Source organism: Mandrillus leucophaeus, unplaced genomic scaffold, assembly GCF_000951045.1.
Source record: "Mandrillus leucophaeus isolate KB7577 unplaced genomic scaffold, Mleu.le_1.0 Scaffold661, whole genome shotgun sequence".
Classification (NCBI taxonomy): Eukaryota; Metazoa; Chordata; class Mammalia; order Primates; family Cercopithecidae; genus Mandrillus; species Mandrillus leucophaeus.
In genome coordinates this window covers 801,108-824,893 of record NW_012107153.1, presented here as the reverse complement: position 1 = coordinate 824,893, position 23,786 = coordinate 801,108, and the positions used below count along the sequence as shown (strand labels likewise).

Here is a 23,786-nt window from a genome sequence, read left to right as displayed (position 1 = left end):
GTGCAAGTTAAAGTTTTTTTCAAATTAGAACCTAAATTGTGACACCATAATCTTAGCCATTTTGTATTTTATTAGTTTCTTTTTTTAAATTATAGTTTCAGTCTGATGGAAGCAAACAAGAAGATAAAGAAAAAACGGTAAGAGACTAGAAAAATCCAATAATGTGTCTAATGTTTGTCTTGGTACAGTATACTACTAATTTTACTGTGAACAAGCTTTAATCATCTGTATGAGTAATTGTTTTATAATGTAGATGCTGATTATAGTTTTTGGCAGCTTATGCAAAGTTATCTTTTAAGATTAACATTTTTTCCCCTGAGGATTAATGTGTTGAAAAACGAAGAGAGATAAAAGTTCCTCATTCCTTTGCTACCCCTTTCCTTTCCTCACCCCATTTTATGTCTTAGATGGAGAAACATAAATAAGCATTGTGAAAAAGGTGGGTGAGGAATGGGATATTATGTGTTATGAGATTAAGAAACAGTAATTTTCCCAAGGCTGTCATAAATTTATTGTTGATTATATTAATATAGACCTCTTACTGAAATAACTTTTCCTTCTTTCTTTTAGGAAGTTATCCTTAGCTGTTTGCTTAGCATTACTGACCAGGTACTACTTCCATCTCTTTCTTTGATGGACTGCAATGCTTGTATGTCTGAGGAACTATGGGGAATGTTTAAAACATTTCCATATCAGCATAGGTAAATACATATTATTTTCATGTTTTTAACTATTAGTAATTCTAGTATATTAACCTCTAAGTGTTTAACTTTTCCTAATTCTTCATCTCATCGTTTTTTAAGATACCGTCTGTATGGCCAGTGGAAGAATGAAACTTATAACAGTCACCCACTTTTAGTAAAAGTTAAAGCTCAAACAATAGACAGAGCCAAATATATCATGAAGTAAGTTTTAATTTATTTTTCATATTAATCTAAATTATATCTGGAGCTCATTTATTTTCTTTCAGGTAGCTTGTCTGAGCCTCAGTTTTGAGAAAGCCTATGTGTTGTGAATGGTATAGCTGATTTATATACTACAGATGGAATGACTATTAACTGTGGTTTTAGCTCATTTTGACTACCAAGTTAATGTTTTCATAGTTGTCCTGTTTACATAGGGATAAAAATCTAATGAAAATCCTCTTTAATACATGCATCATGTTATAGGATGAGGGTTTTGTTTTCTTCTTTTTAAGGACAGCCTGCTGTGGCCTTTGCTCACCTTTAGTGATTTGTGCAAGGTAGTAAAAGTTCTAGCAGTTTCCTCTGCTGAAAGTTGCCATAATACATTTTTTTAATCTGTTAGGAAGAACTAATGAAATTATCCAGAACTATCTCTGCAGGGAGTCAACTTTTGAGAAATTTCTTTTTTAAAAAAATTTGTACACTTTTATTTTCATATCATTAAAAACATAAGAGTGATGTTCTACTTCCCAGTAGATTATTTGAAGTTTAATTATGAAAATCATATACTTCAGATTCGTATTAGTTTAGATACTTAATTACATTGCTGTATTGCAAGTGTTTTCAATGAGGCTATTGTCAGTTGTCATTCCTTTTTTAAATTCTTGTGGTATGGTATTCTAATTAAAAGTAGTTCGTTCTCAGTTTATTGAGATTTAACAGTGTGTAATATCTGTTAAATGTTGTCTTTGCCCAGTGATACTGTTTCTGGTCACAGTCTACTGGGAAAAACAGGTGTGTGCATGATCACAATCTATTTTTTTTTCCCTGTGAGCCTATGAATTATATTGAAACAACCTAGTTTAATAGGTTATACATGTTATACAGCATGAATAAAGTGCTATGGGAGGATAGATGAGAGTAAATGATTTCACTTGGGGGAGTTTTGCTTGGCAGGAGACGATATTAGATCTGAAAGAGTTTCTGGACTTAAGAGTTCTCCAGGTACAGTTTCTAGCTTAACAACATCAGCTAATATTTAGGGGAGCTCTTACTATATGTGCCAGACATTGAACTAAGTGCTCTGCATGGATTGTTTAATAATACATTAAGCATTATTAAATACCTTAAATTCATCCGCTGTCTCTGCCACCACTCCCTTAGTTCTTTTATCTGGCGTATTACAGTGATTTGTATATTCTCTTACTTAAAAATCCTTTGGTGACTGACTTTACCTGAAGGTATATGTTAGGCTCTATGGCATGGTGATATAAATAAGAGGTCCTCCCTGGTTTGTCCCTCCCTGCATACAACCTCCTTTCCTGCCAATTCTACTTCCAGATGTGCTGAGCCTACTAATGTTTCCCTAAATGTACCACTCTCTCCTTAGCTTCTCTTCTCCTGTATATACTTTTTGTTTCCTCTGTTGGTACAGATTTTCCCTTACCTTCCTTTCCCCCTTTCCATCTGGTGACCTCATTCTTGGAGAGTGAGCTCCAGTGTTACTTCCAGTGAAGGCTTCCCTAGCATAAACTGCCAAGCACAATCGATCTTTATTTCCACCGCTATTTTTTATGCATATAATGTTATCATACCTCTAGGTACATTGATATGATTGTTTTTCTGTTTTTAATTATCTAATGTTTTGAATAGTTTATATGTTTACATGGGTTAAGTTTCAGTAAATATAAAAGGTATACATACAGCAAAAAGTCTCACCCCATCCTCTATCTACTCAGTTCTTCCCCCCAAGGAAAATAAAGTAACCACTGTTTAGTCTCTTATTTATCCTTCCATATATTCTTGTGTATATGCAAGTCAGTACGAATATATTTTCCCCCCTTATTATTATTATTATATTAATATTGTTTTTTCTTTGTAAAAATGGGACCTCACTATGTTGCCCAGGCTGGTCTTGAACTCCTGGCCTCAAGTGATCTTCCCACCTTGACCTCTTAGTCTTAGTGCTGGAGTTACAGACGTAAGCCACCACACCCCAGCCACCTTTTAGATTATCAATAGCATATAAGTACTATTCTGTTGATTGCTCTTTTTAAGAATATTGAAATTTAATAAATGATTTTAAATCTGTGTCCCTCACTGGACCAGGCTTGAGAGCAGGAACTGTTATTCTGTTATTCATCCTTTTTTTTTTTTTTTTTTGGGAGATGGAGTTTTACACTGTCGCCCACGCTGGAGTGCTGCAGTGGTACAATCTTGGCTCACTGCAACCTCTGCCTCCTGGGTTCAAGCTATTCTCCTGCCTCGGCCTCCCAGATAGTTGGGATTACAGGCGCCCACCACTACGTCCAGCTAATTTTTTGTATTTTTAGTAGAGACGGGGTTTCACCATGTTGGCCAGGCTGGTCTCAAACTTCTAACCTTGTGATTCACCCACCTCGGCCTCCCAAAGTGGTGGGATTACAGGTGTGAGCCACTGCACCCGGCCTCATCCTTATATTTCTACGCTTGACCTTAGCCAAAAGGCTGAGAGACACAATCTTCCTTGTTTTTCTAATGCTTAGTACTTTGACTGTCATCATAGGTATTAATATGAATGAATAAAAATATAATTTACTACAGAATAATATGTGCAGAATTTTTAATATACTTGGATTTTTGTTATATTCGTAAGTTAAAACTATTTTACCAGGCTTAAACAATATGATTTTGTTACTGTTTGAAGTTTTTACATTAAGCATATAATGTATTAATTTATTACTTGTAGAATTTCATGAGTTTTGAATACTATTTAAAACATGAGCTTGCTATAGGGCATTTAATAATTCTTTCTACAAATGTTTGTTGTGTTCCATATGCTAGACACTGGTGGTTTGAGGGGAAGACAAAGACAAGAAAATATTTCTTTAATTTTTGTTTGTTTGTCCCTCCAGGGTGATGGAGGCAGAAGGGAATGGAATAAAAAACAGAGAGAGGAGGGGTTGACCTTGGCAAATAGAGGGAGGCACCTGAAATATTGGGGTTAGAAATAGGGACAGGTAGTGGTAAGTTGGAAATTTGAACAAAATACTGTATAGCTGTTAAAACTAATGGTCTCTCTTTTCTATGAAACAAAAACTGGGATATGGAGAATTGGAAAGGGCAGCAGTTGATGATGAAATAATTTTGATTGATGGGGCCAGTTTTGTCATGAGAAATTAATTATAGCAAGTTTGTCACTTGGATAATGGTCACATCTCCTGAATTATAAACTGAATTCATAATTTACTTCATTATATTTTCATCCTAGAAAGCTTCCTTCCTGTCACGTGTAGCCTTTTCAAGTCTCTAGATTTATTATGTAATAATCTCAGCAGAGACATTTAAGATTCTGTATAATAATTGTTTTGAACTCTAAGAATTAATAAATATAAATTTGAAGAATGCTGGTAAAAGGATGATGAGCAAAGGAAGAAATAGGAAGGAAAGGAGTAGAATTTAGTTTCAAAACATTGTTTACCTTGAATATGAAAAGCAGATAACTTTACATATTGAGGAGTGCAGCATTACCTATTGCTGTGTTAGAGTCACTGAGCCAGATGGCATGAGGCATTTCATTGCTTGACACCAAATTTGATATCTTAATCCCTAAACAGATAAATGAGTCCTCCTAAATCTGAAATAATTTTGATTCTTTGTAAGAAGGGTTTTACGTACTTGCAGAGTACATTAAGAGTTTTACTGATTATCAGACTATTACTATGAAGTGGAAATGTGTATTTTATAAATGTTAAGCATTTAATATAAAATCTCAACACCCTCTGGGAGAATCCCTAACCAAAATAGCCCAAATCCTGCCATAAAGGATGTGATGAATGTGGTTGTTTGCATTAATCCGTTTTCGATATTTGGGGAATAATTGCTTTTTCCCACACGATGATGTAACAAAGCTATCAACATTACAAGGAATGTTACTTAAGATGATCCCTGCCACCTTTTTCTTCCTCTGTAGGCGCCTAACCAAGGAAAATGTGAAGCCTTCTGGAAGACAAATTGGGAAGTTGAGCCACAGCAATCCAACCATTTTGTTTGATTATGTATGTTTTGAGGTTAATATTATTTTAAGGGATTTTTCTTTTTGTTGCCTTTAAATCAGCTCAGGTGGAAATAGAATGATGTTAGAAAATGAAACATCTTAAGGTTATACTAAAAACAAAATTACTACACAATATATGTAACACATTGATCTATTTTTCTATTAATAGTAACAGTGCTACTATTATAGGCAATATAATAGTTATTTTGTATATATAATGTTATTTTGTATACCACATTTTGATTTCTGGACTTATTACTTGATTTTAGCTTTTAGAAACATTCAAATGACATTTCATTGTGATTTACATGTAATACTATCACTGCAATGTTTATTTTTATTTATTTATTTATTTTTTTTGAGATGAAGTCTTGCTCTGTCACCCAGGTTGTAGTGCAGTGATCCGATCTTGGCTCACCGCAACCTCTGCCTCCCGGGTTCAAGTGATTCTCCTGTCTGTCTCCCGAGTAACTGGGATTACAGGCGTGCGCCACTGCACTTGGCTAATTTTTCGTATTTTTAGTAGAGATGTGGTTTCACCATGTTGGCCAGGCTGGTCTTGAGCTCCTGACCTCAGGTAATCCACCAGCCTTGGCCTCCTGAAGTGCTAGGATTATAGGCGTGAGCCACCATGCCTGGCCAATATTTAGAGATTTCTAAAACACATGAGAGAGACTAGACTCTTTCATTCCAAAATTCAGCTTTAGGCCAACTGGAGTTATTTCCTTTTGTAATTAATTTTTTTAAGATTCAAGGAGTACATGTGCAGGTTTATTACATGGATGTATTGCATAATGCTGAGGTTTGGGCTTCTATTGAACTCCTCACCCAAATTGTGAGCATAGTACCCAGTAGGTAGTTTTTCAAACCTTGACAAGCCCTCCCCCGCCCCCACTTACTTTTAGAGTCCCCAGTGTCTTTCTATCTTTATGTCCGTGTGTACCCATAGTAAAGTTTCAGGATACAAAATCAACATACAAAAATCAGTAGCATTTCTATACACCAATAATGTTCAAGCTGAAAACCAAATCAAGAGCACAATCCCATTTACAATAGTCACAAAAAAAGTGCCAAGAGATATATCTAACCAAGGAGGTGAAAGATCTGTATTAGAACTGTAAAACACTGATGAAAGAAATCATAGATGCTAAAAGCAAATGGAAAGACATTCCATGCTCTTGGATTGGAAGAGTCAATATAGTTAAAATGTCCATACCGCCCAAAGGAATCTACAGATTCATTGCAATTCCAGTCAGATTACCACTGTCATTTTTTTTATAGAATTGGAATTATTTTCTAACTGAAAAATGTAGCCTAAGAAAATATTCTCTAAGCCAGTGATAAAATAGTAATTTCTATACAAATATGAAATATTTATACAGAAACCACTTTATTTAAATATTTATATAGGAAACCACTTTAATTATAAGCATTATTTCTTTTGAAAAATAAAAAGTGTAGCCATTACTTAGTTGGCACAGTAGAAATCCTTTGATCAGTTAATGCCTTCTATTATTTGTTGCTGTTTTCCAGATCTTGTCACAAATACAAAAGTATGATAACTTAATAACACCTGTAGTAGATTCATTGAAATACCTCACTTCATTGAATTATGATGTCTTGGCCTGTATCCTTTCAAATGAAGTAATATGTAGATTTCATATTTAATAGATCATATGGTAAATGTTTTATTTTCATTCTGTTTTCGTTTGGTAACCATCTGAGGTTGATTCAGGTGGCTGATCTGAAGTTTGGTCAGTCAGTAGTGTGTGTGTGTGTGTGTGTGTGTGTGTGTGTGAGAGAGAGAGAGAGAGAGAGAGAGAGTGTGTGTGTGTGTGTGTCTTTGTGTTGTATAAAGGGAGACATGAGGCTTACCAGACTTTTTTTTGCGAGATGGAGTTTTGCTCTGTCGCCCAGGCTGGAGTGCAGTGGCATGGTTTCGGCTCATTGCAACCTCCGCCTCCTGGGTTCAAGTGAGTCTCTTGGCTCAGCTTCCCAAGTAGCTGGGATTACAGGCGGGTGCTATCACACCTGGCTAATTTCCTTGTTTTTTGGTAGAGATGGGATTTCACTAGGTTGGCCAGGGTGATCTTGAACTCCTGACCTCAAGTGATCCACCCACCTTGGCCTCCCAAAGTGCTGGGATTACAGGCATAAGCCACTGCACCCAACTGGCTTACCAGACATCTTGATATTGATGGAATCTATCTTGATTGCTGAAAGATGGAAAGGAGGCTAAAGAAGGAATGTTGGTACTACAATGAGTGTATTTTTCAATAATTAGTTTTAGCAACATCCCTGGTCTTGGAAAAAAAAGAAAAATAATTTGTAATGACCAACAATTTTGCCCCTATGGTGTGGCATATTTATGTTTTAAGGGTCTTTATTAGAGATGTAATGACTTAAGTTTTTTCTTAATGTATGAAAGATTGTATCATTGAAGCTTTAGCTAATCCAGAAAAGGAAAGAATGAAACATGATGACACAACCATCTCAAGCTGGCTTCAGAGTAAGTATTTTTATTTTTGAGAAAATGAAAATACTGTCTGTGGTAACTGCCATGTTATGTGTTTTATTACCTACGCTTAGAGACTTTTAGAAGCCTATTCGTTAAGAGTTGTTGAGAATATCTAGCTACTGAGTTTGTTCTACAGAGTCCTTGGCTACTTAAGGAGGTTGATATGGTACTTATTTATTTTCCTAACTTAAGAGACCATTATTGACTGTGATAGAATTTGGGTAAGCATTACTGGGGAGATGAAATCTCCTTCTTTTTATTTATTTATTTATTTATTTATTTTTTGAGATGGAGTCTCGCTCTGTCATCCAGGCTGGAGTGCAGTGGCGTGATCTCGACTCACTGCAGCCTCCGCTTCCCAGGTTCTAGCAATTCTCCTGCCTCAGCTTCCCTAGTAGTTGGGATTACAGGCATGCGCCACCATGCCCAGCTAATTTTTGTATTTTCGTTAGAGGCAGGGTTTCACCATGTTGGCCAGGCTGGTCTCGAACTCCTGACCTCAAGTGATCTGCCCACCTTGGCCTCCCAAAGTGCTGGGACTACAGGCATGAGCCACCATGCCTAGCTGAAAATCTCCTTTTTAACTAACATTATTTTATAGGAGTTGATCGTAAGGGAGCTAGTCTCATTTCTTCCCATTCCATCCTGAGGTTCCAGTCATCTTAAAAGAACAAAAACTTGACTTAGTTTAACCAAAAAAACTAACCATATTTCTTTTTAATTCTTGTACCTTTGGTTTCTAGCAGCCAGTTCCCTTTCTTTCAACTTATTGTATCTGATAGCGGAATCTTGCAGTGGCTCCCCATTGTCCTTTAAAGTCCGAAATGTTTAATAAGTCATACAAGTAAGTTCTTTTGAAATCAGGTCCTTTTGCACTGTTCTAGCCTCATCTTTTCCCTGCTTCCCAATATTCTAGATTCCATTAATACTGAACTTCTTGTACTTTCCATGAACTTTTGCCCATTATTCACTTGACTTGGAATACCCTTCATGGCCCACTCCGTGTTCTGTTTATTCATTAGATTTCAGCTTAGAGGTCACTTCCTCTGGAAAGCTTTTTCTGTTAATGCTCCCACCCACAAGTCTGAATTGGGCGTTCCTCTTTTATATTCCCATGGAGCATTTTGCTCATCATAGTTATTTGTTTACTTTTCTGTATCTTCCACTAGACTCAGCTCCTTGAGGGCAGGACTTGAGTTTTGTCCAATATCATTTAGGTGCTTAGCAAATAGTTGTGGAATAGCTTGCAGAGTACTTGACTTTACTTGCATCTCCTACTCTTGTATTGGCTGGAGTCTCCTCCCTATTCATGGTATGATAAGGACCATTGGTTAAAATTGGTCTGTTGTCTGCTTCTAGGTCTGGTAATACTTTATTTTCTTGCACCTCCACAACTAGTAGCATGTTCTTAGATAAAAAGAGATTTTTTTTTTTCCTTGACTCACATTCGGGGGCTGGCATTTTGTCATTTATTCAAGTTTACTGAGTGATCTGCAAGATTTTGTTATATCTTAGTTTCACAAACTCTGGAATCAGGCTGCAAAGATTTGACTTACTGCTCTACTTTGTACTATGTGACCGTGAGCAAGTTACATGACATATCTGTTCTGAATTTGCTTCATCAATAGGTGATACCAACCTAGGATAATAGTTGCAAGGATTAAGTGAGATAATCATGATAAAGTGCTTGGTACAGTGCTTGACATATGTATGCTCAATAAATATTGGTTATTGTTATTATTATGAAACTCCATTCAACAGCATCAGCAATACAATTATTCCTATCTCATTTTATTTTAGAGGTTTAGTTGAAATGATACTTGTGCATTTTGTTTTATGAGTTGTTTTTACTCCTTTTTTATTTCATATAGGTCTGGCTAGTTTCTGTGGTGCAGTTTTTCGTAAATATCCAATTGATCTTGCTGGTCTTCTTCAGTATGTTGCCAATCAGCTAAAGGCGGGCAAAAGGTATTCATAGCAAATTATACATAACGAAATTCAATAGAGTACTTCTGGTGGTTTGGGGTTATTGAGACTCCTATTATCCTGAAAGACTACTTACTTGTTGGTTGTAGGCTCAAGTAGAATAGTTGCTCACTTATTTACATGAAATTCTTCAGTCTATTCATAAATAGACACTTTTTTTCACGAATAAATGTACTATTTGGCTATATATGTTAATGCACTAAAAATATACTTTCATTTATTTTGACTGCCTATTGGGCTTTTGAGTAAATGCCTAATATGATATATTGTGTATCTTCCTATAACAAAACATACTGCACTAGGTCAGTATGCAGTAATTGACCTGTATCACATTGAACATCTGGTAGGAACATGTTTATTTTGAGGGTGTATATAATACCTTTAAAGCATAATTTTTGAATTTGAGTTTTAGAGATACATAAGGCTTCCATACCTTTTGGACAATGTCCTTTTTGCTTTATAAATACTGAAGTTTATTTTATTTTGGGCCAATATCAGTGCTTAGAGTTTGAATTAGTATGTATGTATATTAAACCTCATGAGAAGTAGACTGACTAGAATCAAAGAACCTGAAATTGTTTTCAGAAGCTTTCTGGTAGAAAGCAAACAAACAAAACATTAAAAGCTATTTGGTGTTCCAAACAAGTATTACCTAAGTAATTATTGACAGATTCTTATTTTGGCTTAGGGAAAACTTAAAAAATATTTAAACTTATGTTTTTTTTTTGGCACATCCCTTATGCTCATCTCTCTGCCATTTCTATATATTTTTATTCTTCTTTATCTATAGGCCGGAATAACATATATCATTTTTAAAATCTGTAACTCAGCTTTCTGTACTATGAATACAGTTTTTGTGACCATCTAATTAAAACATAGTTTGAAGAAAAAATAAACTGTTTCATTGGTACTTATATACTAGTTTTCATGAGGGCTTTCTTTAAAAAAAAAAAAAAACAAAAAAAAAAGCAACTAAGGAAAGCACGGCAAGTTGAGAGAACAAACCCTTAATAAGAATCTTAGAAAATGGTTCTTTTGTCTATTAGCTTGTGTCTTGGGTATGTCTGACTTTACGTTTGGAGAAACATCTAGAGTTTTTAGGAAAGAATGTTTTTACTTTGTTTAGATTAACTAATTAAAGAAGATCTTGGAGGACGTAAGATATTATTTTCATTGGTAGTCCTAAACTTTGACGATTAAAAAGCGTAACTGTTGGCACATTACTGAAATGTGCTCTGGGCTGGCCACTAAATTGTCATCTTTGGCTCGGATATCACAGCTTAGAACTTCTTTTTTTCCTTCCTTCCCTGCCTCTCTTCCAAGTGTATGTGACCATGCTACATCTTTGTCCCTTTTTAGTAAACGGATTATTTAGAAATGGCTCTATACCATCAAAAATGTTTTGGCCATCCTGTATTGGAGGAGAAAAAATGCTGTGAAGGACTTTATTGGGTCAACTGATAAAATGAAATATCAATGGTAGATTTAAGTATTTTATCAGTGTTTGATGTACTAAAATGGATAACTGTGCTGTGGTTATTTAAGAGAATAGCTCTCTTAGGAAATGCAGTCTTAGAAATTTTAGGGGTAAAAGGCCATGGTATATAAATTTCCCTCAAATGATTAAAAAATTGAGTGTCTGACTATGTATGTAGAAAGGGGCTCCAGAGAGGGAGAGGAAATGCAAATGATCAAGCAGGAGTAAAAATGTTACCAGGTGAAGTTGAGGTAAAGGATATATGGGTGAGTTTTGTACTGTTTTTATTTTTCCATCCAATCTGTAAATTTGAAATTATTTCCAAGTAAAAGTTAAAATGAACTTACACACCAAGTATTTGTCAATATAGTTCTAGGAATGCAGTTAAAAACTGCTTCCGCCCCTTCCCCCATATTTATATACAAATAATTTAGGGTTTCTCAGTATATTAATTACAATATATTGTTACTTTTATATTTGAAGGTCTAACTATAGACTGTTTCTTTTTTCTTTTTGAATAGTTTTGACCTGCTTATATTGAAAGAAGTGGTGCAAAAAATGGCAGGAATAGAAATTACAGAGGAAATGACAATGGAGCAACTAGAGGCTATGACTGGTGGAGAGCAGCTAAAAGCTGAGGTAAGAATTGCTATTTTTGTTCATCAACTTTTAAAATTCATAATGTATGCATGGTCATAGTAAAGAATCCAAACAATATGTAAGTTTATAAAACCAAATGTCAAAGCCATACATACCTTCCTTTCACAACCACCCCTACCCCCCTTTTGAAATTGAGATACAGTAATTACTTCAACTTTTTAAAAAAGCTGAAACAAAGTATAAAAGACAGTAAGTATTTCTCTGATGGCTAGTGATGATGAGCATTTTTTCATGTGTCTGTTGGCTGCATAAATGTCTTCTTTTGAGAAGTGTCTGTTCATATCCTTTGCCTACTTTTTGATGGGGTTGTTTGTTTTTTTCTTGTAAATTTGTTTGAGTTCTTTGTAGGTTCTGGATATTAGCCCTTTGTCAGATGAGTAGATTGCAAAAATTTTCTAGCCATCAGAGAAATGCAAATCAAAACCACAATGAGATACCATCTCACACCAGTTAGAATGGCGATCATTAAAAAGTCAGGAAACAACAGGTGCTGGAGAGGATGTGGAGAAATAGGAACACTTTTACACTATTGGTGGGACTGTAAGCTAGTTCAACCATTGTGGAAGACAGTGTGGCGATTCCTCAAGGATCTAGAACTAGAAATACCATTTGACCCAGCCATCCCATTACTGGGTATATACCCAAAGGATTATAAATCATGCTGCTGTAAAGACACATGCACACGTATGTTTATTGTGGCACTATTCACAATAGCAAAGACTTGGAACCAACCCAAATGTCCATCAATGATAGACTAGATTAAGAAAATGTGGCACATATACACCATGGAATACTATGCAGCCATAAAAAAGGATGAGTTCATGTCCTTTGCAGGGATGTGAATGCAGCTGGAAACCATCATTCTCAGCAAACTATCACAAGAACAGAAAACCAAACACCGCATGTTCTCACTCATAAGTGGGAATTGAACAATGAGAATACTTGGACACAGGAAGGGGAACATCACACACCAGGGCCTGTTGTGGGGTGGAGGGACAGGGGAGGGATAGCATTGGGGGATATACCTAATGTAAATGACGAGTTAATGGGTTCAGCACACCAACATGGCACATGTATACATATGTAACAAACCTGCACATTGTGCACATGTACCCTAGAACTTAAAGTATAATAAAAAAGAAAAAAAAAAGACAATAAGAAATGCATCCATAAGGAAAATAATTACCAAATAAGGCCGGGCGTGGTGGCTCACGCTTATAATCCCAGCACTTTGAGAGGTGGGTGGATCACCTGAGGTCAGGAGTTTGAGACCAGCCTGGCCAATATGGCAAAACCCCACCTCTACTAAAAATACAAAAAATTAGCCACACGTAGTGGTGGGCACCTGTAATCCCAGCTACTTGGGCGGCTGAGGCAGGAGAATTGCTTGAACTTAGGAGGCGGAGGTTGCAGTGAGCCAAGATCTCGCCATTGCACTCCAGCCTGGGCAAGAGAGTGAGACTCTGTCTCAATAAATAAATAAATAAATAAATAAATAAAATTACTAAATAATTACTAAATCTTCTGTGATCTTTGATATCCTCACTCCCTTAACTCTTAGTTGCTCTGTTGAATCTGTGCCATACTGAATAACGAATAATCCTTTATGACGGACTGCAAGGTGGAAAATGGAAAATTTGCAAAAATTTAAATTCAGTTGACATTTGCTTTTAAGCCAGTGGCTGTAGTCTGTAATAGTCACTGAAATAAATTTGTGTAAGGGAAGGAATGTGGAATGTAGGAGTTTTTTATATTAAGGATTTTAACTCAACTTTTTTCTGCCTTTTTTCAAATTAGCATGGGTTATGTACTGTACACTGGTAAATTTGTGTCTTTTCTCGTGCAGGGTGGTTATTTTGGTCAGATCAGAAACACTAAAAAATCCTCTCAGAGATTAAAGGATGCTCTATTGGACCATGATCTTGCCCTTCCTCTCTGTCTGCTTATGGCTCAGCAGAGAAATGGGGTAATCTTTCAGGAAGGTGGAGAGAAACATTTGAAACTTGTGGGAAAGCTCTATGACCAGGTAAGTTAAAGTGGCTTTTATGTTTATGTACATGTTTTTAATCCTGTTAAAGGAAGATAATGTGTTATAATTTGAAAAATGTCATTTTTGCACAGCATGTGAATATGAGACATCCTAATCTAATGTGAAAGACATTCTGGAAATAGGGCCTATTTCTATGTAAATTATGATATTTAAGAGATAGCTCCAAGATATGTTATGTGTAAGGCTGTCAATTAATTAAATATTACATCATTAAATTCCTGCAACTTCAAGTTGTTTGCATCTATATCTTTCCTGATCTCTGGAAATCTCAGTCATAACAGAATAGATGCTTGCTTGCTTGCTCCCTCATGCATGCTCGCTCTCTTTTCCTTTTTTTTTTTTAAGACAAGGCCTCACTCTGTTACCCAGGCTAGAGTGCAGTGCATGATCTCAGCTCACTGTAGCCTCTACCTCCCTGGCTCAAGTGATCAGTCTACCTGAGTCTCCCAAGTAGCTGGGGACTATAGGCATGCACCACCATGCCTGGTTAATTTTTGGATTTTTTTTGTAGAGTCGGAGCTCTGCCATGTTGCCCAGGCTGGGTTGCTATCTCTCTTTTTCTTTGCATTGTAGTTGATGATAGTTAAACACATTTTGTGGGCTGATCTTAAGTTTTGGTACTTAATATTTATAAATATATTCTGTAAATAAAGTTTTCTTCTTTTAAGGGCAAAGGAATTGACTTCTGTTTGTCTATGGTTATTATCTTATTTGATTTAGGTAAATATATTCCACTAAAAGTGATGAACAACAGCTTGACATTTAAGAGACCTAGTTGGCTAGTAAAGCCTGGGATTAGTCAACCTGTCAGGGCCTTGGCATCTTTTTTCGTAATATGGTCATGTGATTATACTTGTAGATGGTCTCTAAAGTCCTTTTAAGTTATAACATTTGGATTCTTAATTGTTAAAATATTCCTGAAATGACTTCTTAATCACTTTGGAAAATATGTTGATTTTGTCTTATTTTTTAAATTTAGTGTCATGATACCCTGGTGCAGTTTGGTGGGTTTTTAGCATCTAATCTGAGCACAGAAGATTATATAAAGCGAGTGCCTTCAATTGATGTACTCTGTAATGAATTTCATACACCCCATGATGCAGCATTTTTCCTGTCTAGGCCAATGTATGCGCATCATATTTCGGTAAGTACAAGTGTCTTTTCTGCCGCTCAAGAACGATCCAAATTATTTCTTAACTATTTTATCTGTAAGTACATTTCACTACAGATTTTAGGGGAAGGTTTTGGCCCTTAAACTAGGATTCCTTCTTTGTTTCCAATAGGGGTACAGAGCTGTGTGGTAGAGGTATACAAAAAAGGTGATGAGAAATTTGGAGTCTAATCATTTAATCAAACATCTGCTGTTAGTGTTTACATATCAACTGCTACAGTCTCCCACTTCTTTCCTAACTGTTACTTGATTTAATTATCACTTTGTTAGCACTATGCAGAAATTCCTGTGTTATGTATACACTCTGAAGGGGAAAAGACAATAAGGGAGTGGTGTTAGGCTAGCTTCTTCCCCTTTAGATCCTCTCAATCCAGAGAATTGTATGCTGTCTTTGTGTATTGTCTTACTGTTGTCACACCCCATGGTAGATCATTCTCAGCTGTGCAAGAGAGTACCCGATTTCTTGACAGACAGAGGTGGGAGAGTTGCTTCATCTTAGGAATTCTGACCTGCCCTGTGCTAAGTGAACACACTAATCAGCAATATGGAATCCTAGCAAACAGGAACACCTGATTGTCTGAGGTTGGCTGAACTTTGCCAGGTCAGAAAATGGAGCAGGTCATTCTAGCCAAGTCAGATATAAATCTTGTATCTGTAGGCAACATGCCACTCTCTGGAAAAGGGGTTTCCCAGCAACCTTGTGGTTGCACTGGATGGGCATCCTAGCTGCCCTGGGATCCTTGCTTTTGCTTCTTGAGTGAAAACCGCTGTTGAAGAGGTGACTGCTATGTCCCCTCTATAAATTGACTATCAGCAGGCTCTCTTGGAGATAATTCAGCCAAACGCTGCTCAGATTTTTTTTTTTTTTTTTTTGGAGACGGAGTCTCGCTCTGTCTCCCAGGCTGGAGTGCAGTGGTGTAATCTCAGCTCACTGCAACTTTCACTTCTTGGGCTCAACTCCTATCCCAAGCTCCCAAGTAGCTGGGATTACAGGTGCCCACCATCACACCCAGCTAATTTTTGTATTTTTAGAAGAGATGGGGTTTTGCCATGTTGGCCAGGCTGGTCTCAAACTCCTGACCTCAGGTGATCCGCCTGCCTTGGCCTCCCAAAGTGCTGGCATTACAGGCATGAGCCACTGTGCCTGGCCTGCTCAGATTCTTGAGATGAGATTTTTGAACAATAGTGAGAAGTACAGCAATAATTGTAGATATCAGTTCTATTCCATAAGTCTGGCTCCCCAGGCGATTTGAAATGCAGAACTGTTATGTCTCTTCATTTGACTGAAGGTGTGAACGTGAAGTGGGAGTTAAACTGACTTTAGACAAGGACATATTCATCCTAGGTAAATATGAAGTATAGCCTTCTTTTCTGACCAAGCCTATTTTTCTAACTAGATAGTGACTATGGGGTTCCTAACAATAGAAATCACAGATTCAGACCCAGAGGAGGGAGACTGGAGCTATCATGTAACCCTCTCATACCGATAAACTAATTTTTAGTTTTAACTGTTGAGGTTGTGGTCCACCTTGAGACACAGTTCTGAAAGATAGGCTTTTACCTGGTTCACATCCTAGATCTTGCCCAGAACAGGTAGCTAGGCTGTCTTTTATGCAGATAGCATCAGCCCTATTTTATCCCGTTTTGTTAGAACCTTAGAAGTCATTCTGCTCATCTAGATTCATATTAGTTACCTTCAATAAGACCTGTCCTCTAAATTAAAAAAAATTCTCTGTTTTCCCAACTGCTATTCCCTCAGGTTTCTGATGCAATTGGGACTCCTTTTTCATAACTAATGTTCTTTGTAACTTTGTCACTTATGTGGTCTCAGTGGTTGTCAGCATGCTCTCTAAAGTGGGAGTAACGGAGCGTAAATCTTCCCACTTCTAGAATAATTGTAAAATTCTAGAACAGTTGTAAAATTGAGCAGTCAGGAAGGAAGGCAGGTAACTGAGCTGTAAGGAGCTGAGACTCTTTTGCCTATCACAGTGTAGAACTGGAAGCAGAACCTTTGATCATCTTATTTTGGGTTATGTGTTTAGCACAAATAGAATGATTTAAGTCATTTTCTAACATAAAGAAGTAACTAGTTTTAGGACATCCTTTAGGTTCGTATTAAGGGTGATACCTAACCCAAACAAAATTTTCTGCATGAGAGCTCATTCGTCCTAAAGAGACTGAAGGATGTGAAACAATAGCAGCAACTCTGTGTTATCTTCTCTCATATATATATATATATATATGTTCATATATATGTATGTTATTTTCATATATGTTATCTTCATATATAGAGAATATGTATATATATATATTTTGTGTGTGTATATATATGTATAATATATTTGGCATACACATATCTCTACAGCCCCTCCCATTGTACTAACAATTTTTTTTCCTCACAAAATTAAGAATATGGCATTCTTCTGACTTTTCCCCCAAATTAGGTTAAATCAGTTAAGCAAAAGAAGCTGCAGCATCAGTTCTCACATGCTTTAAACTTCAATATACCAAAGCTTTTCACAGAAAAATTTATTTGGCTTAGCAATAGAGTAACCAGTTGGTTCCGGTTTGCCTGAGATGTTCCCAGTTTTGGCACTGAAGTCTTAAATCCCCAGAAACCCCCAAATCCCCAGAAAACCCTGACAATTGGTCACCCTACTTAGCAGTCTTAAAACAAATTTCTCGTAACTTTTCTTAATGTTGATCCAGCTTTTTTTTTTTTTTCTTTTTCTTTTTTGAGACAGTCTCCTTCTGTTACCCAGTCTGGAGTGCAGGGGCATGATCTCAGCTCATTGCAACTTCCGCCTCTGGGGTTCAAGTGATCCTCTCACCTCAGCCTCCGAAGTAGCTGGGATTACAGGCATGTGCCACCACACCTGGCTAATTTTTCGTAGAGATGGGGTTTTGCCATGCTGGCCGGGCTGGTCTTGAACTCCTGACCTCAAGGGATCTGCCCTCCTCAATCTCTTGATCCAGCTTTTTAATTGACGAATTTTAACAGTTGGTAGGGTCTACATGTAGTGATACTACGTTCTGTCCTAGTTGACTGTTATTAGTTCCATTCTTCCTCTTTTCTCATGTTAAGACCTTCTATTTGTTCCCTTGAATATCTCAAAAGCAGGACTGGAAACCCTACATGTTCAATCCCTGATATAGCAGCAAGAGGGAGTAGGGTGGAGGAATGGAAGAGGGGGACATGCATATACCCTGTTCACTTTACTCAACAGGTCAGATTAGATAAGAGCCCTTATCTCCTAGTTGGCACACAGTACTAAAGATTGGAATATCTTCCAGAGATGATTTATCTTAAAATAAATGTTGTTGGTAAGAAACTAGAATTTCTATAACAGTTTTGAGATTGGTCATCTTTTGATTCTTTAGAAGGGAATATAGATTTTTATACCATGAAAGTCAAAGCTATAAATTATGTTGTGTGTGTATGTATGTATGTATGTATTTTTACTTTTTATCTACAGTCAAAGTATGATGAACTTAAAAAATCAGAAAAGGGAAGTAAACAGCAACATAAAGTTCATAAGTACATTACATCATGTGAGATGGTGATGGCGCCTGTCCATGAAGCAGTGGTCTCCTTACATGTTTCCAAAGTCTGGGATGACATCAGCCCTCAATTCTATGCCACATTCTGGTCATTGACAATGTATGACCTTGCAGTTCCACACACCAGCTATGAACGAGAAGTCAATAAACTTAAAGTCCAGATGAAAGCAATTGATGACAATCAGGAAATGGTAGGTTTTTGTTCTAGTAGTTCAAGTGCAATAACTTTATGGTCTCACCTATATTTTGAAATTATTTTAGCTCTGGTTCCTTAAAACAGTGATCTTGTTGCTATATAATATTTTCTTAAATGGGGTTTAATAGTTATTCTGAGTGGAGGGCCAGGAGGTTGGTGACTAGGTGGAGATTATGATTAATCAAAAATTATTTGAGTGTCCTTTTCTACTGATGACTATGCTGGTAACTTAAAGTGATTCGTTTGACTCTAATAGCAAGATCAGTCGTTCTCAAGAAGTGAGTGCTTTAGGAGAAGACTGTTGAAAAGCTGAGTCTTGAAATGGACCGGCCTTGAAGGTAGATTAGGTTTGGAAATATGGAAGCAGATAGGGAGGTCACCATAGGGTTCCAGCAAAGACAGGAAGTACATTGAGGTTTAGGGAGATCACGTTTACTGATTCACTTTCACATAGTGAATGTACTTAGTGATACATATGAATATGATGGGGCCAGATTATGTAGGGCATTGGAAGTCAGGGAGAAAAATAGACTTGGTAAAATTGAGGGCTATTTTAGATTCCTGAGCAGGAGAGTAATGTAAAAAATGGTACTTGAAACAGATTACTCATGACAGCAGTGTGAAAGATGCTTTTGATAGGGGAAGGGACTAGCATTAGGCTAAAGACCAGCTAGGTGGCTTTTTAGGCAGTCTATTGTGAGAGCATAGACTGATGGAGGTAGTGGCAGTGTGCAAGGCTTGTAAACCAGTCTTGGTATAAAGGAGAAGGAAGAGTCAAAGATGACACCATGCCTGAGACTGATAGTATCAGTGTTGCAAATGTAGCCTGTTTTGATGGTGTGTGAAGATGCCATGACAGTGTTATGAGTGTGTTGAATGAAGATAAAAGCACATTCAGGTGGACCTATATTCATGTTAAAGTAGTTATAAACTGTCAGCCTTTATCTCTTTAAACTTTTCAATTAAAAGAAGAAAGGTAATGTGCATATATTTAGAAAAGTATCTGATTTATTCTTTGTAGCCCCCAAATAAAAAGAAAAAAGAGAAGGAGCGCTGTACTGCCCTTCAGGACAAGCTTCTTGAAGAAGAAAAGAAACAGATGGAACATGTACAGAGAGTTCTACAGAGATTGAAACTGGAAAAGGACAACTGGCTTTTAGCAAGTAAGTTGTTGGAATTGTTACATTCCCGATGCTGGTGAATTGCAGAAAACAAAACATTATAACTTTACAGGTGTTACAGTGTATTATGTTTGTATTTCAACTCAGTGTTCTCTATCCCATTCTTTGGTTATTCGTTAATGCAGAATCAACTTCACGTTCACTAGAGGAACTGATATAGTTTGCTGGTGAAGTTAATTAACTTTTAACTACATATTGGCAGCTTGTCATTCAACTTTTCTGTATAAAACATATTTCTGGAGAAATCATAGATAGAAAAAAAGTCCACATAGTAAAAATGATAATCATGACCAGGCATGACATTTGGTTACAAACTATAAATAGTTTGTGGTCTTATAGTATTCTCTACACTAAAGGTAATATGTTGTCATGTTTAGTGGCTTTGAGGCACTTGAGGAAGAAGTTTACCACTTAATATATTCTTCCTTTATTTTTAGAATCTACCAAAAATGAGACCATCACAAAATTTCTACAGCTGTGTATATTTCCTCGATGTATTTTTTCAGCAATTGATGCCGTTTACTGTGCTCGTTTTGTTGAATTGGTACATCAACAGAAAACTCCAAATTTTTCCACACTTCTTTGCTATGATCGAGTAAGTTTTTATTGCAACCTTTAAAAAATTCTCACACAAAGATAGCTAACATTATAATTTATAGAGGTATTATTGTGTGTTTGTTTAAAAAGCATGAACTCAGGAACCAAGTGTCTGAACTTGAATCCTAGATCTACTATTTTCTAGCTGTATGATCTTTGGCAAGTTATTTAACCTCTCTGTGCCTGTTTTCTTATCTGTAAAGCATAAGTACCTGCTTCATAAGATTGTTGTGAGGATTAAATGAATCACTACACATAAAAAGCACCTGATATGTAATAGTCACTCAAGGTTAAACTATTAACTATTTGAGTTTACATGTTGTATCATAATAGGTAGAACTCTCTTCTCCATTCTTAACCTTCACTTCTCAAAAAAAAAAAAAAGAAAAGAAAAAAGACAAAAGTTTACACCTTCACACACATATAAAAGCAGGGAAACTTTTTAGTATGGTCGTATTTACATTTTGCATTTAGCTTTTTTCTTATTAGTACATTTTTTGGTTTAAAAACATAATGTGGCCGGGCACGGTGGCTCATGCCTGTAATCCTAGTACTTTGGGAGTCCGAGGCGGGTGGATCACGAGGTCGGGAGATTGAGACCATCCTGGCTAACACGGTGAAACCCCGTCTGTACTAAAAAAATACAAAAAAAATAGCCAGGCGTGGTGGCGGGTGCCTGTTGTCCCAGCTACTCGGGAGGCTGAGGCAGGAGAATGGCGTGAACCCGGGAGACAGAGCTTGCAGTGAGCCGAGATCGCACCATGGCACTCCAGCCTGGGTGACAGAGTGAGACTCTATCTCAAAAACAAACAAACAAAAAAACTCCCACAAAACATAATGTTTGTTCCAGCATGTCAGCTGCCTATTTTTAATTTCTATTAGCATCTCCTCTGTTTACTCTCCCCATAAACCCAGTAATATGTATGGCTAAGTGGTTAAGAAACTATTATGTAATAAAAAAAACTATTATGTAATAATAATGACAGTTTTTTTTTTTTTTTTTTTTCCCCTGTCACTGTAAATCAGCTTTCTATATAAAAGTTCTTGTTTTGGGTGGTTGTTTTATGAATTCACTATTTCCCCACAAAAGCCAAAATCTCCAAAGGTCTCTGCAGTGTCATTATATAAAGGGAATATACATTTCGACTAAGCTTACCTGTTTATTATGACTTGCTATAAGAGAATCTTCTAATATTTTTAAATGATTTTGACCTTGATTTGTTTATATTTTTTAAACATTTTTTTCCTGTAGGTTTTCTCTGACATAATTTACACAGTTGCAAGCTGTACTGAAAATGAAGCCAGTCGATATGGAAGGTTTCTGTGCTGCATGTTAGAGACTGTGACCAGGTGGCATAGTGATAGAGCCACATATGAAAAGGTATGATTAATAAAAACCCTTATATTTTACCCGTGTATATAATGACCACATCCATTAATGTCTAGATTGTTGAGTTTTAAAAGAGAAGCTGAGTTTAAGATTCAGTTGTAAAACCGTGTTTATAAGCACAATTAATTCATTATTAAAAAGTTCTGTATAGTTTTTTATTCTCTCTCAAACTGACGTTCCAAATTATTATCTTTGTATAAGTTGAACTTTTTGTGACTACTTATCAAAATACGCATGATGGTTTTATATGGAAACATTGATCTAGTCTACTTAAGTTTCAGTTTCTGCGATTTTGTGGATCATAATTTTTCCTTAAAAGTGACAAACATTGTTTCCTTAGGAATGTGGAAACTATCCAGGATTCCTTACCATATTACGGGCAACTGGTTTTGATGGTGGAAATAAGGCTGATCAATTAGACTATGAAAATTTTCGACATGTTGTACATAAATGGCATTACAAACTAACCAAGGTAAAAAAAAAAAATTGGGTTTTTCAAAGGCAGATTTTTCTCTTTATACTTGTACTTTTATAATAATGGATCTGAAAATGTTTGTTGTAGGCATCGGTACATTGCCTTGAAACAGGCGAATATACTCACATCAGGAATATCTTGATTGTGCTAACAAAAATACTTCCTTGGTACCCAAAAGTTTTGAATCTGGGTCAAGCTTTGGAAAGAAGAGTACACAAAATCTGCCAAGAAGAAAAAGAGAAGAGGCCAGATCTATATGCATTGGCTATGGGGTAACAAAATTATATTTTAATGTGATTTACAAGACTAGATGACAGAAGGATTCTGAAGACTTTAAAATGTTTTACAGTGTTGAAGTTTATCTTCTGCCTTCAGGAGATTATGGGAGATTATGCGATCATGTTCCCACAGGCTGGTGAGAGTTACCACTTCTGATTATCAACTTCCGGTCTATACTGGATGATAGTTTCAAAAGTCATATATAATATTTCTTGATTGGGAGGAAATATAATTTTATCATCATAGTTAACAGATCTTCAAGAGTAAAAGAAAAAAGCCATCTTAGTTTAAGGATTAGTTTATAGTGAAATTGTAATTTTTAAGAAAGTTGGGCATTCTATAAAAACCTTCAAGAACTTATTAAAAATTGGTATTTTTTTAATTCTCTAGAACTACATAGTAGAATGAATAACTTGCTAATTCTTAAAAACCTCATGTTTATGTTTTTTGATTTGTGTTTGTATATTTAAACACTTTGTGCGACTTTCAGCTACTCTGGGCAGTTGAAAAGTAGAAAGTCATACATGATACCTGAAAATGAGTTTCATCACAAAGACCCCCCTCCGAGGAATGCAGTTGCCAGTGTGCAAAATGGGCCTGGTGGTGGGCCTTCTTCATCATCAATAGGAAGTGCATCTAAATCGGATGAAAGCAGTACTGAGGAGACTGGTATGCTTATTTGTAGAAACTTATAAGTAATATATTTTATTTCAACAAAGTAAAATGTTTAATATCACAGAATTAGTACAATGCTGGCTTAGTATTACTTTTTATTCCCTAGATAGGAGTATATAAATGTTAAGAAGTAATCAGCCTGCTGTTTCTTTCTAATTATTCTCTGATCATTTTGCTGTGAAATTGTAGCTTATTTACATTTAGGGGCTTGTTAAATAAAACCTTACTTCTATTTCAGATAAATCAAGGGAGAGATCTCAGTGTGGTGTGAAAGCTGTTAATAAAGCTTCTAGCACCACACCTAAAGGGAATTCAAGCAATGGAAATAGTGGCTCTAACAGGTAGGAACACTGTGCCATGTGTCATAATTCTAAATTCTTTTTAAAAATGATATTTATGTATTTTTTTTGAAATGGGGTCTTGCAGTGTTGCCCAGGCTGGTCTCGAACTTCTGGCCTCAAGCGATCCACCAGCCTTGGCTTTCCACACTGCCGGGATTAGAGGCATGAGCCATTCCACCTGGCCCTCATAGTTCTAATTTCTTATATGAATCCTCATGAGTAGAAGGGGAGTGGTTGTTGAGTAATGTGAAAAGTCATTTATGTTGGACTTTGAAATTTTTTATGTAC

The 23,786-nt window shown here is 36.3% G+C and overlaps 1 protein-coding gene across 3 annotated transcripts in view; it reads left to right on the top strand.

The window, feature by feature from the left end:
- Positions 1-23,786, top strand: part of THOC2 (THO complex 2) — a 142,837-nt gene that overhangs the window by 96,503 nt on the left and 22,548 nt on the right. For 2 of the 3 annotated variants that reach the window (XM_012001501.1, XM_012001500.1), the window contains exons 13-30: positions 96-137; positions 571-701; positions 804-905; positions 4,858-4,942; positions 6,475-6,568; positions 7,370-7,450; positions 9,331-9,427; positions 11,444-11,561; positions 13,429-13,608; positions 14,612-14,776; positions 18,280-18,555; positions 19,582-19,723; positions 20,179-20,336; positions 21,591-21,719; positions 22,069-22,200; positions 22,291-22,475; positions 22,973-23,151; positions 23,396-23,498. In XM_012001501.1, coding sequence (XP_011856891.1) covers positions 96-137; positions 571-701; positions 804-905; positions 4,858-4,942; positions 6,475-6,568; positions 7,370-7,450; positions 9,331-9,427; positions 11,444-11,561; positions 13,429-13,608; positions 14,612-14,776; positions 18,280-18,555; positions 19,582-19,723; positions 20,179-20,336; positions 21,591-21,719; positions 22,069-22,200; positions 22,291-22,475; positions 22,973-23,151; positions 23,396-23,498 — 2,399 coding nt within the window. Of the gene's footprint in view, positions 1-95; positions 138-570; positions 702-803; positions 906-4,857; positions 4,955-6,474; positions 6,569-7,369; positions 7,451-9,330; positions 9,428-11,443; positions 11,562-13,428; positions 13,609-14,611; positions 14,777-18,279; positions 18,556-19,581; positions 19,724-20,178; positions 20,337-21,590; positions 21,720-22,068; positions 22,201-22,290; positions 22,476-22,552; positions 22,619-22,972; positions 23,152-23,395; positions 23,499-23,786 lie in introns of all 3 variants that reach the window. The other variant, XM_012001499.1, reaches the window with a different exon arrangement.